The sequence below is a fragment of the Xiphophorus couchianus genome, chromosome 24 (assembly GCF_001444195.1).
Source record: "Xiphophorus couchianus chromosome 24, X_couchianus-1.0, whole genome shotgun sequence".
In the NCBI taxonomy this organism is placed as follows: Eukaryota; Metazoa; Chordata; class Actinopteri; order Cyprinodontiformes; family Poeciliidae; genus Xiphophorus; species Xiphophorus couchianus.
In genome coordinates this window covers 10,174,105-10,188,598 of record NC_040251.1, presented here as the reverse complement: position 1 = coordinate 10,188,598, position 14,494 = coordinate 10,174,105, and the positions used below count along the sequence as shown (strand labels likewise).

Here is a 14,494-nt window from a genome sequence, read left to right as displayed (position 1 = left end):
GTGGGGGGGGGGGGGCGGTATGGATGAATGATAAAAAACAAAAACAGTTACACAAAAGTGTTTCACTGTATAGATGGTTTGTAGTGTGTTTTGTTGCAACTGGAAGTGTGAAATAAACTTCAATGGAGTTTGAAAACAAAATATGTGTATAGGTCTATGTCTGGTTGAACGATGTGTGTGCCCAGTTGATTTCTTTTTTTTTGGGGGGGGGATTTTATTGTAATCCATAGAGGGGCCCAGAAGAAAATCTTTGGGAACCACCGCCTTAGCCTGAGATCAAACTACACTACAATATTATATGCATAGTAAGAAAATGCTGAAAGATACACAATTGTGAAATGATGTATGGGGGCAATAACAGTATCAGAAGAATTCTGTTTATGTAAATATCAGCGTGGTTAAATTATTCCAATGTGCAACTGGAACAAACTAACTAGCTTTTGAAGCATTGTTCATGTTTTCTTACATTTGGTATGCACAGAAAAAATAAAGCCCAACCCCAATTCATGTTGACCACGTTCAGCCAGTTCGTTAACGCAGTGCGGGTGTTGTCTGTATTTTTCTCTCAGAAACCTGCTTCACAGAGGCCCCTTTCTTTAGTCTTTTAATCAAAGAAAAATAAATCATGTCACGCTCCAAGGGGAAAAGCACAACAAGCCATTTTTCTGATGCTTGCTTTTTTTTGAGAAATGAAAACTGGTGGAGAAAATACAGTTTTGTATTTCAGTTTGACTTTATTACACACTGGATCACTGAGTTTATCTAGAACCCATTTGTCTTAACCAACATCTCTATTATTACAAATACAAAATGCTTAATAAAAAATTTAAACCTCAGAGCTATTTTAACATTTGGAAAGGATTACAAGATCATATCAACAAACAGTACAATATTAGGCAAAGCTAGAAGGTCTTAAAACAGTCCATAAACTGAGGCAATTGACCTAACAGGTTCCACCGACGATGAAAACACACCACGTTATCAGAGAAATATGACCATCATAAAATACATTGTTTTTTTTTTAAAAAAGGAGCAGAAACAACACAATAATTCACTCACTTGTTTAGATAGTAGAAATCTAATAATGCCATTAGTCTAAAGAAGAACTTCAACATTCAAATAACTGAATTAGAGCAGCGTGTTGATGCTATGGTAGAATACGTCAAGCATGAACAATGCACTGACTCATTCTTGCTCTAACAAGTGCCAATTAGAGAAATGCCACAGTTATGTTGATGCTGACCTGTCCGCCCAACAGCTTCCCCCGCTCTGTCATCTTAGGCTTTCAGTTTAACACCAAGGTGCCAAACGACTTGCTGCGGGTAAATTTATCCGCTACGGAAATGTCTAAAACAGACCTTTCCGGGTCTGCTGAATCCATCTGCTTGTGTCTTCATGTCTGCCTCCGATTTTCCCATGACATACTCTGTGGCACAAAGTAAAATGCGTCTGTACAAACTGTAATCTGTGATTGTTGTTAAGAAGCTGTCCTGCCAGGTATCATCTCCAGATTGCAGCTTCTCATATTGTGTTCTAGATGTCTTAATAAGGAGCTTGACATCAATTACTGCATCTGGAGGCTCAAACTGAAACACAAACTGAAACGGGACGCTACAGGAAAATGGACCTGAATAACATGTTTTGGTAAAAACAAACATGATTATGATCTTTTTTAAAACAATGTCGGAGAACACAGAATAGAAAATCTCACAATGTCATGATCATTTACAATATAATAATTTCTGTATTACAACATAAAACAATCATAAACTGATACAAATACAAGATAAATGTGCTTTTATCTTACAGCTGTAAAGTTTTTAGAATTGACTGCCTTTTATGTCTGCTTGCTAACAAAAGACTCCGTAGCAATAACAATAAATCAGATTACACAGTTAGCAGACGCTGCAGCAGATGGTTGTTTGCAGAATCTAAAAATGAAAGTGAAGACTGTCATTATCCGATATGAGTCGTTGCCCGACGTGAGTCACTAACATGAAGAAGGTGAGCTACAACCACACTTTATGCTGCTCTTTCTATTCTAAATAGATTTTGAAAACATTAAACTTTTTTGTACAGATGTGAATAAACAATATATTTTGCTGTTCATCTCTAAAAGTTGCAAATCTAAAAGTTGTAGTAGTTATTTTGGGATATGATGTTTTCATACCTGTATTTTATGTAAAAATAAATAAAATTTAAAAACAATACTTTCAATACATAAAATTTTATATAATAAGTATTTAAAGCAAATGCCATATGTCTTCCGAATGGAAAAACAGAACAAACCAAACTGTCAATTAAATTAGAAATGTATTAATAATAAAAATAAGCAAAAATGTGTATAGTTACTTTTATTAAAAACCCAAAAGTAAGAAATGTACATTTTAAATACCCTGAACAGTAATTGTTTGTGCTGGAAAGGTCAGCCATGTTGTTTTCATGTTGTGAACATTTAGGATTATTTCTAATTTGCCTGATTGCTAATCAGGCAACTGCGATATGTGCAACTTCTATTTGATAGTGAAACCTTAAATGTGACTCAAATTGGGGAGAGACCTACATCAGATAACAGATTTTGCAGGCTACCGTAAGCAAATAAACACTAGCAGAAATAGAAACTTTTACAGAAAGGTTTAATGCTGAACAAGGAAGACAGAAACACCAATGTGAAATGGTTAAACAAAAACATACTTGCTTGCCCATTATAGTTAAAAAAAGTTCTCAATTTCAACACGATCTAGAGCTCTTATCAAAATACCAAATGACAAGAGCTAATGTTGCTAATCTCATTAGCTAATGTTGCTAACTAGCATAAAAACGGTTTTCTTTTGGCTGTGTGGAAAAGTTCCACTCTATTTGGTTTGGTATAACTGCATTTTGTTCTGTAAAACATACTACAACCTTTTCGATTTACCTTTGTGGGGATGATAATTTACTGCTAATTCCCCTACATGGACCTAACTGATTATTTAGTGAAAAAATAAACAGAAAAATGTGGCATTTGAAAAAGAAAAAAGGGGGAATATTATCACTTTATTTTTTTCTTTTGTTTTTTTAACCATGATCACAAACCACAAAAAATACCACAAAAATTCAAAATATCCTTTTTTAAAATTCTACTTATGTTCTCATTTTATATTCTTTAATTTAGGAAAGGAAAACAAACAGCAGAGCACCTGTACATAAATATATTTACATTCACCAAAATAAGTAACAAAAATAAACCTAACAAGGAGACAAAAGTGCTTTTTTGTAGCGTATTTTGGAAGAAAATCAAGCATTTCTGTTTTATTTTGGAAGAAACTGAACACCAAGGTGATAAAAAGATTCCAGCGTTAAAAGTGTGCTTGAAAAGTCCCTGTTGACGGAGATCTTTGCACCTCTCTTCATTAACAGCTTCACTTGTTTTTACACAAAGCGTTTTAATATTTGTTATTTTTAACAGTGTCAGACTCCTGTGCCTTCGTGACATTGTGAAGTTTGTAAGTTCCCTGAACTTTTGAACTGCAGTGGAAACCAGGTTGCTCAAATCTGAATTCCTGTTGCCTTGTTTTGTTTTTCTTTTCAGATTTTGAAAGATACACCAAAGAGATACTTGAGATTTCAGCCTGACCCTTCCTCTCATAAATAAAACAAACATCTTAAGCTATAATGAAATAGATAGTATTTTAAACTAAATACATTTTAAAGCTAATTATATATATATAAATAATTTAAAAAAGGAGTACTATATGTCAATTCAGGACTGCAAAAATAAATGTGAGTGAGCCATAGACTTCTAAAACAGCTTGTTTTTAAAAATCATCTCTTTTTTCCCTTGCTTGGCAATGCATGTGCTCAGCTTCCCTTTGTGAAACATCTGCTGCTTTCATGGAGTGATATCCAACAGGGCCTTTTCCATCAAAGAGACTCCATGGCTCATAGTTAAAACCTCTGTTTTTCCAGGTCCTTTGTGATGCCAACAAGCTCGATTTACCTAAGCTTGGACAAATCAACAATCAATGTCTGCAGACAGGATTTCCAGCAAGTCTCCTAGAAAACAATGCTAGCTTCAGGCTATCACACCAGCCATGTTGAGAAACGTCTGAGATTCTCTTAGCTGACAGACGGAAAGTCCTAGTTCAGTACTTGGGAGTGCTCTGGGACTAGATTTGAGGAAGTGAAGGATTTGGGAGTGAGAGACAGAGAGAGAGGAAGAAGGGAGAGACAGTGGGATTGTGTTTCTCCTCAACCACACAGAGAGGAAGTGGATCAAGAGGAGGGAGGAAACCCCTTCTGGGCCGTTGGGTCACAGGTAGCTCATCTCAGGGACTAGCAGGGGGCCTCGGTGAGGGGCAAGAGCCCTGGCTGTCAAAGCTGGCAGTTCTCGCCTTCCACTGTGGGACACACAAAACACAAGACAGTTATTCATTCGGCACACGCACTTCTGTTACAGAGCAAACAGAGAGGTGCTTCAAGGACAAAATGTGCTGTGAAAAAATAAAATAAAACTATATTTGTTATCTAAAAACAAAGAATTTTGTCTTCATTATTTAAAGCAAATAGTTACCTTTTCTCTGTTACATTTGCTTGAGCAGCTTTTTGAAAAAAACTACTCTTACCCTTAATTTACATTACATGAGACCCCATTCTGCTATGGTAAATACGCACCCATTATAGTCAATGAGAGAATTTACACTGAGTCCACATGGCGTCGCACTTCTGCAGAACTGATTCTGTTTTGACCCGACACTTCAAAGATCACACTACTCCCAACAGGAAAATGCATGAGCACAGCATTCGTATTTTCAAAATAATTCACCAAGGAGGGAAAATACATTAAAATTGGAAGTTAAGAACTAGAGTATTTTATGACACCACTCATCATTTTTACTACTTGCTTTATTGCGCAAGCTCTCATTTCCCACGCATGCTTCGTGAAGCATGCTTGCAGTTTGAAGCAGAATGGAGAAGAGACACAAGTAGTATAAATTGGGCTGCTCTGGAGTGGCTGCAGTTCACTTGCAAATTGCGGAGCAAAGTTGGGTGCAGCATAAATTTGGTGTTACGGATAGCTTTACTATATAACAACTTATATTTTTGATTTATTAAGAAGATAACTGATGCAAAAGACATGGCATGTACAAATACTCAACCCAGCTTTTGGCTTGAGATGTACCAGATGGTGGAGATTTGTCCATCAATGGGCGCTTGATCTGACAAGTGGAAATCTTACTCACCTCCTTCTCAGATTTCTTGGACTCCAGGAGGGGATGCCAGTGTGCAATAGGCTTCCGTGGATAAGCCAGCATTTCATTCCAGTGGTCCCTGCCAAGTCCCTCAGCATGGCTTCCAACCCTCATCACACCAATGATCTCATTATGACCCACCCTGCGGAGGCACAAGCATGTAATACTATGAATAAATCTGATTTAACTGCAACATCTCATACATGCCATTTTTCATAATTGCATGAGGACCATTTTGTAATCAAAGGAGACACAATTCTGATTGCCCATCCCCTTTTAACTGATGCAGCTGGTTGTCTCTGTGGCATTTACACTGACTTGATCTGAAGGCATTACAGCTGATGTTTGTTAACAATTTAGTAAACTGTGGATACATTTAGACTTTCTTTTAATCAAAAACTCCTTATATTATTAAGACAACCTGATTAGGTCCCGTTAGGATTGCAGGCTGTAAATAAAACGTGAAGGGCTAGGAATCTAATTCTGCAGGTATCCTCTCCTTTTATCAACAAAAGGAACAGGACAAGAAAAATACCCACAATTTGACCTTTAACATGCATGTTCTCATTCTGTCAGCTGTCTGCACTGCAGCCGTACCTTTCACATTGCTTGGACAGAGTCACATTCTATAAACACAAAGCACCGTATTGCACTGTTTTTGCGTTTATCTTTATCTAAAGAATATCATTTCAGGGTTTGCTGCAGCAAATTGTGATTACCTACCCAGCAGATTCTTATAATTACATCTACATAGTGTGTCTAGCCCAATTTGTCTAGTCTATTATGATATATTTACTCCATGTGATGTTTCTTTCTGCATGACAAGTAGTGCAGTGAGAAAAAATTGCCTCTTAAAGATTTTTTGTTTTTATTTTTATCTCCAGGCTAAATGTTTCAGATTAGCATGCACATTTTATGTCAGTGATAATAATTTTGCAAATGATTTATCACTGGTTGCAGCATTAACTGTCATCAACCATCTGTGGTAACTGGGAATTTGTTTTTTGCATCCATGTGAAGGAGTTTTGGTTTATTCTCCCTCACAGAATTGATTTCATTGAAAGATCGAGGGTCTACGAACATGAGAAGGAGAGCTCACTCGGATTTAAGTCCAGACTTTGACTAGGCTGATTTTAAAGAGTGGAAAGTGCATTTTTACATAGGGCCAGACTGGTCGCAAACTGGATAGCTTTTGTGAAAATGAAATCAGAATTTAGAACCGTGTTTTGTATTTATTCAGGTTATATTTGTCCAATATAAAATTTTTCTGCAAGAGGAAACTATTAAATCTCTTAATTAATTCTAAATCCCCAATTGAAAATAAGACTAATGACTTGAGCTTTACACAAACGTACAAATCATAATCCATCACAGAGATGTGCAGGCTGACGTGGTCCATGCTGTCTGGAGGGATGTCGAAGATGATGGCCTCGTTGTATGTGGGGTTCAGGGTGTTCTTTTTAATGCTCGTCTTCTTCTTTTTCAAACGTCTGCCGTCACAAATGAGCGATACTTTGACATATGGATCTAATAATAAGAAGAAAAGAGAAGAGAATGAAACTCATCATGTTTGTACATCCTCCCACTTATTGAACTCATTTTCCCTCCAGTAGAGCAGTACCAATCTGAGAGCATTGTTTAAGTAGATAAAGCTTCAATGTTTGCTGTCAACAAAGAAGCATCCCTTACGGATTTCATAAACTAGTGCGCAAGTGTTTCTACTCAAACAGGAAGGCAGGGCTGGAGGACCTGGCATCAGTAACGTGCCTAAAAGTGACTCATCACCATGCGTAAACAAAATGGATGCGAGAGCCAAAGATAACTTCCAAATAGCATCACTGAGAAAGCTTCCTGAATGCTGATTTCCCTCTTCATTTCAGTGATAAATCATTTCACGCCATCCGTCAAGCCAAGTTTTAGTCATTTGTAAGCTGCTCTGGATCCATAAACAGTTGGATATGCTGGAAGGCACAATACAATAGATTTGGGTTTACAATGCACAGACTGAAATAATGGCAGACAGCAAAAGCTCTGACAAGTCAGGGAATTAAAATTGCGAGTCACATCAAAAGCTGTGAAATGTCATTAAATGTGTGAGAGAAAAAGTACCACATTCATCCTGAATAACACCTGAACTCTGGCATTTAAAGCATAATAAATGTCACATTTTACAAGTGATATCCCAATCGAAGGAGAAGGTTTAATAGAGAAGTAGGATGGCACTCTATTAAAATAACAGATTGTCTGCAACTATTTGCTGACAAATTTTCAATCATGCAGGTGTAGGGTATTAACAACTGCTGAAATAATCAGAATTCACCCATGCAGACCATCTTCCACGGCTTCTTCATTCTCCCTGACATGTCTACAAATGGGTATCCAGAGGAGGACCATTCTTTTTGACTCGCTGTCACTGTAAGTGAATCATACAAAGAGAACACGACTCACCAGAGTACCCGGTGATGTCCATAGCCTTGAGGTTCCTGCACTTGATGACGGTTAGTGTGAGTCTGCCAGCGGTGGGCAGGTAGCAGAGTGAGAACATGATCTCCCCAAGGTCAACGCTTTCCTGTCAGAACACAAATAGAAAGGGGAAAAAAACTGTTTTACTTTCAGCCCTCAAGTTTTCTTCACATTGCGTGGATTTGACATACAACATATTTGAAGAATTCTTTTATATACTGGATTTTACAGCAGCTTTCACCAAAATTTTAATTCTTCATATAATAAATTTTACTTTCAGGATTTACATTACCCTAAAAAACTCTGCATATCCCTATCCTTTGTCACCTTTAATCACATTACAAACATGAACTTTGAATATTTAACTGGGACACATAAATGTCTCAGTAAAAGATAAATGATTTTTTTTTTTTGCTTTAACTTGCTTTTTGGGTTAAAACACTTAAAAGTGTGGTGTGTAATTGTATATAGCCCCCATTTTCTGATACATCTAAATAAAATCCAGCTCAATTAATTGTCTTCAGAATAACAATTTTAATGTACTTCTGTGCAATTTAAATTTGGTATAGATTCAAGTTAATCTTTTTTTAACAGGACAGTACATAATAAAGAACATTTACATTTAAATACAAAAATCTATGGTCAGGTGGGTAATTTCCATTTTTATTCCCATTGGCAAGTTGATTTTAAAAGCATATAATAAATACAAGGATAAAAAGCACAAAATAACACCATGGAGTAAGAAATGCATAAAACAACGTTACATATTTGAACACAATCAATGTCGACAGTTTTGGCTTTCCAAGACCCATGTAGATTTTTCAGATGCTTTTTGAATAAAATGAGAAGTGAAAGGTCCCTTATGTCCCTTCTACAGTTGTTCTGTGAGTTTAGTGAATAAACAGCATAATGAAAACCAAGGAGCACAGCAAAGCTTTTGATAAATCTGAAGGAAAAGCAGAAAGAAAAACACTACTTTTGGAGAAACATACACACAGAGGTGTAGTTTGCAGATTACCACAATCCATTCACTGCAAACATATGAAACACAGAGCTTTGGTCATAGAGGACTAAAAATCTACATATCTAAATAATACAATAAATATATGTATAATTTACATTTTCTTGCAATATATGGTATAATTGCTAGTTTTGTTTTAGATAAAAGTAATTAGATAATTAGCTAAGGGGTGTTTCTAGTCATATTGACTAGTGAATAAACATTGGGCACAACAGATTTGTTATGTTTTAACTGTGATGAAGGCTAAGGCAGGAGCATGGTGAGTAAATGATTTTCATAACAACTCAGAAATCAGGACCAGACTGGAAATTGCAACAGCAGCCTGTAGACTACAGATGATCTGACGATGAAGTAACTGAACCAAAGAGTATTTATAATGGGCAGTTTGATTACTGACTGCTGCCCAGGTGAGTAAGTGAACAAATGAGGAACAGCTGTGAAAGAATTTAGCTGAAATTCCTAGGGATCGTGAGGTTTCTATGAATTTGAAACTCATGCATTCATTTGGACAATTAGCATGGAGACTGCAACACACACAACTCAGAGAGGTTTTATTGGCTACATGGAAAATGCTTGATGCACATCAATGCTGCTAAGTTATGCACACCCCTTCATTTTGAAGATGCCAGCTGCTTGAAAATAGATAATGAGTTGTGCGGTTTTCCAGGATTGAACTGTGTAATGTACACAACAAAATTCAAAATGAAACTGAAACATGTATGAAAAACATCATCATTATCAGATTTTTCATGGACACATCCTATCAAAAACAGCAACAGGTATCAACAAATCAAAATTGAAGTACCTCAAGGAACTCAAGCAATATTAAGCCTTTTCTCACAATAAGCTGCAATGAAGAAAATAAACTGCAATGAAGTTTGTCATAATAGCTACAATCAGTCAGTTAACTGCCTGTTTTTTGTGTCACATGCTGTTGTTCATGGCAAGATGTCTCCATGAAAAATTAGGTAATTATTAGAGATGACTGCAAATGCAAACTCATTTGTGTAAACTCTCAAAGATGATACTATAAGAAAACATGAAACATGACAATTGAGAAAGATTATCAATTTTGTATTCAAGAGTCTTTAACATTAATCTGATTTTCCCTAAACTCCAAATTGTTTTACACAGCAAAAATGTGGGAGTTGTCAGGTTTGATGTATTGAGCAATTTCCTGCTGAAAAAAAGCAGGAAATTTATTTTGATTCATTTACTCAGATGAATATTTTTCATGTTCAGTGTTAACATTCCTATATAGAGGCGCGTTTGCGTTTCTGTTTCTTGTGAAACTATAATCTAAAAAGGGCTGACGACTAGTTAGCGGTGTGTTAGATATTAAATCAGAAACAATGTCTTCACCATTTTTAGGTGAATTATGTATTTTTGAAAAGAAGAATCATGTGGACGGTAATGATCTGATAATCAATGAATCATCAGTTTAATGAATGATACCTCATTAATGAGGAGTGGTTCAGAATTAACTGTGAACCAGCAAGAGAAAAGCACACCATTAGTACCTACTCCCTTACTAATGATCATTCTTTAGTATCTGGGAGAATCATGCTGAGAGGTTAGTGAATCTTTTTACCTGTTTCTCAAGTAAGTTCTAGTTTTGCATGGATGTGAATGATAATCTATGGGCTACATATAATTTGTGGATAACTTTGGAGCCTGAATATGTTATAAAACATGGCAGCAAAGTCAGTAAGATAGGGAAAAAGTATAACCAAGTTTAATTTATATAATTATGGTAATATGTTATCATTATGCAGAATAAAATTGTATTAGCTAACCAGCCATGCATCCATCCTATTGACTACACTTTTAAGACAGTTTACCACTGGATTAAGCCTTTAAAGTGTTTACTGGACCAGACACAGACTGGATTACTTTTATATTTGTTTCAGAAGCAGAAATGAACAACTCTTCCTGAAGCTGCATTTCAATTAACCATAAAGTTGCAGAATTTTACATTTTGAAAAAAATTAACAGAAACGTGCCAATTTCGAATAAACTCTCCTTTTTTGACCAAACGTTCTTGTCCTGGGATGAGGTGGTTTTTTGGCCGTATCAAAATTATTACTTTGCAAAACACCAATGGAAACACTTCCATTGATCACGAGTCACATGATCAACCACCTGATGTTACTATTGGAGCAAACCATGAAGAAATAGTTGGAGGATCATTGCGCAGCATGCTCTTCAATGACTTATTGCGTAAATAAATTTACCCAAATGTGATTTTAATTGCGTTTGTTATTTAATGGAAACACAACAATTGCAAAATTGTGGGTTTTTTTACATTAGTGAAATATCAACAAAAGGTTTTTTGCACACAGCTAATGACTAATGAGAACTGACCATGCCCCAATATCCTTGAATGGACAAGCAGGTCGAGATGGTGGATGGATTTTTAACATTTGGAAAGCAAAATTACACTTAACAAGACTTTGTAAATATGTCCACTTGCAGGAAATTATTTTTTGAGTCAATGAAAGTTGTTGCTCCATTTGTCATGCATATGTGGTAGTCATGAAAGTGATAAGAAGAAGCCTGAGGGTGTCACACCAAACGAGATAGCAGACAGCTTCACTTTAAACCTTCAAGGCTCTTCAGCAGAAAATATGAAAGCTACGGCGTTATACTTCAATGTAAGTAATCGAGGGTGAAATGTGTTTAAGACAATGGATATTTGAAATTTTAGCCTTCTTCTATCTAGCATATTCCTATAAACCTGCCTACATTCCTATTAACTCTAGCTTACTTAAAGAAAGTCCTACGGGAGTCCTTACTGAGCTAATACTATTAAGTGGAATGAGTGTCCTGATATCTGCAATATGTGGGCTCTTAGCCCCATCAACATTATTAAGGTTTCACAGAGCCCTAATCACACTGAATGAGCTTGGAAAGAACTCTGATGATTGGCAAATCCATAAGCCTCCTGTCAGAGAGCAGCAGTCTTAACGCCACATATACAGCTGTGATCCGGATTTCTCTGCTGTGCCAGTGTGGGATTCTGTTTGAAGGGTGGGAAGGTTCTCCTGTAATGTGGGAGTGCAGCAAATATATCAAGAGATGTATCAAGTGCTATAAAAGCATAAAGTGACACTTTGATTGTCCGTGTAGAATCACAGGCTGTATCGGAGGATGTCAGTAACATCTGCACAGCATGAATCTTCTTTAGGAACACTGGGGTTTACATACTAAAAGTAGGGGCCACACTAGACCTATATATACAGTATATATATATATATATATATATATATATATATATATATGAACTATTGCACTTTTTTTAACTATTGCACTTATGGACCATTCATATAGTGTCCTTTGCTTAAAAAAACCTGAAAATATACCTGAAGGGGAATTGGTGACCTACTAATATTGATCTGTGTACCTTTGACATTTGGAGCTCCACTAAAGTCCCATGAATAATTAAAAATGAAGCCAGGCCCTGGATCACATCTGTGTGACCTTTATGATCTGTCAGAATCACACGTTAGCACTAGTCCCACCATTGTAAACTGGAAAAAGCTATACAGCCTTTAAGATCCTTTAATATTTTCAAAAATCATTTGAAAAAAACAACAACAAAAAAACAAACATCTTTTCAGGTTTAAACATGTTTTAAATCTAATTGATTTTCTGTTTTACTGCATCCTTATAATGTCTTTATTCATTTAATATACATCACTTTTAGTAGTAATCGCTACCTGATCAATAGTCACCTCTATTCATGCATGCTATTAGCCAGTGAAATCGTTCTGATAATACTTTGTATTGATCAAACGCACAGGACAAATTGCTTGACATCAATATGTTTCTATTATGTGCGGCGCTTGTAGTCTTTATCTTCAAGGTAAATATCTCCCTCTAATCAGATAATCCAAGAGGGCAAAAGATACCTTAATATTGCTATCTTTTGCACTCATTAAGTCTTTCACTGTCGTACATCTGCTTTTTGAACACTCACCATCTGTGCATTCTTTATGTTACCTATCCTGGAGTTGATGGCCGCAAGGCGTTTTGTCATAAAATCAATCGGTGGTTCAATTAAGTTAGTGTGCCAAGAAAGGATGCCTGCTTTTCTGCCCGCAAAGCAATAATGTTGAGATTATTGAACAACCCCTGAAGAAGTTCAACAGCAGGAGCGAGGGGAGCTGTCAGATAATGGCACCCTGTAGAGGTGATAAAGTGACAAGGGCTCTGAGGCGCCTAATGTGCTGCCAACAAGTAAGCATGTCATTCTTGAAAAGGGCCTCTGGAAATTGTTACAAAGCCACAAAACTTACTTTAAAAGTTATGAGTGTAACACATGGCCTCCCTTCCCCCTGCAATCTTATTGGCACCTCTGGTAAAAATCTACAAAAAGCTTTTATTTGCAGTCGCATAATGCCAGACTGATTTATTTTTTTGTTAAATCCAACCAAATCATTAAAAAGATTAAAATGGCTGTCTGTTTGGGACACATAGAACACAAAGTCTTTTCAGCCCCACCATCACAAAAGCAAAGGTGGCGTTTGCTAGATCCTTCTGATTGTGTGCCTGATGAAAAACAGAGGACGAATATTTGCATTCAATTTCTCCTCCAAAGGCCCCGGAAGCCTGGTTAGAGTGAATGATTTCTAACAAATTATATACCAGCATATAGTCTGGTGATCTCTGCCAGATAAACTGAAAATAGTTCCTCACTGGGACTTTCAGAAGAATAAAATTACCAGAAAAAACACCAAATCAACCATTTTCCATGGGCATTGCTGCCTCCTGACCTAAAGCTGCATGCTCCAATATTGTGCAATAAAACACAAGTTACCATATAGTTAGCAAAAGCGGATTGGTCAAGGTTTAAATATCAGGTGTGTAAATACGCTGGCATCCGAGGTTTTATAAAAATAATTACAATGAACCTCCGGTATCAGTTTAAGAATCCCTCTAAAAATGCTTCTAACTGCCTATTTTAATAGTTAAAACACCAAATGTACATTAATGTGCTGTCATTTTCCCACTGGAAACCATTTTAGCACTACTGCAGAAGCTCATATCTACACACTTCCTCATCTCCTTGAGGAGATGCGCAGAGCTTGCTGAGCATCAAAATACTACTGTACAACATGGGTGTAAATTTAAAGTTAGCAGCAAAATTGCAGATGGCAATGGATGGATGAAATACAAACTATAACAGCCTTGAAATTAGAGAAAATACTAACACATTATATAATCCTTTCAAGAGGCTCAATAACCCAATAACCCTGTGCTTTTCTGCTTAGTTTTATCACAATGACTGGCAGTGAAAATGAGTTGGGGAAATGAAAGGAAGAAATGTTACCCTATTTAAAGAAACTACAGTCCAAAAATAAATTAAATATGCTTTGAGAAATGTAGATGTGCAGCTGAAGAGCATTTGTGTGTAGGAATTACTAATCAGATAGCTTCATTATTTAATAAGCTCAGCTCTTAGAGGCAGCTTAAATATTATCTTATCTGGTTGAGAAAACCCACCCATTCATCATTTACACCTCTTTGTCTTTGCAGGGTTGCGTGGGGCTGGTATCTCTAGTGGTCGTTTGGCAATCTACTACAGGTGACACAGAGACACACAGCCATGTACACACAATTAACCTAACATTCAAGATTTTGAACAGTGAGAATAAGCTGGAGTACACAAAAACAACTTCAATGCTCCAAGCAGGAAAGACCCCAAACTGGGTCTACCTTGCACTTGCTACCAGTGCAAGGTAGCGCTGCCGCCTTGCTGCACGGCAACCCAGAGAAA

At 36.5% G+C, this 14,494-nt stretch overlaps 1 protein-coding gene across 1 annotated transcript in view; it reads right to left on the bottom strand.

The window, feature by feature from the left end:
- Positions 1–711: 711 nt before the first annotated feature.
- Positions 712–14,494, bottom strand: part of syt6a (synaptotagmin VIa) — an 87,466-nt gene continuing 73,683 nt past the window's right edge. Inside the window, exons 4-7 of the mRNA XM_028011564.1 lie at positions 7,680–7,800; positions 6,587–6,758; positions 5,223–5,373; positions 712–4,379 (exon numbers count right to left, since the gene is read on the bottom strand). Of these exons, the coding sequence (XP_027867365.1) occupies positions 4,308–4,379; positions 5,223–5,373; positions 6,587–6,758; positions 7,680–7,800 (516 nt within the window). The 3' untranslated portion in view covers positions 712–4,307. The remainder of the gene's footprint in view (positions 4,380–5,222; positions 5,374–6,586; positions 6,759–7,679; positions 7,801–14,494) is intronic.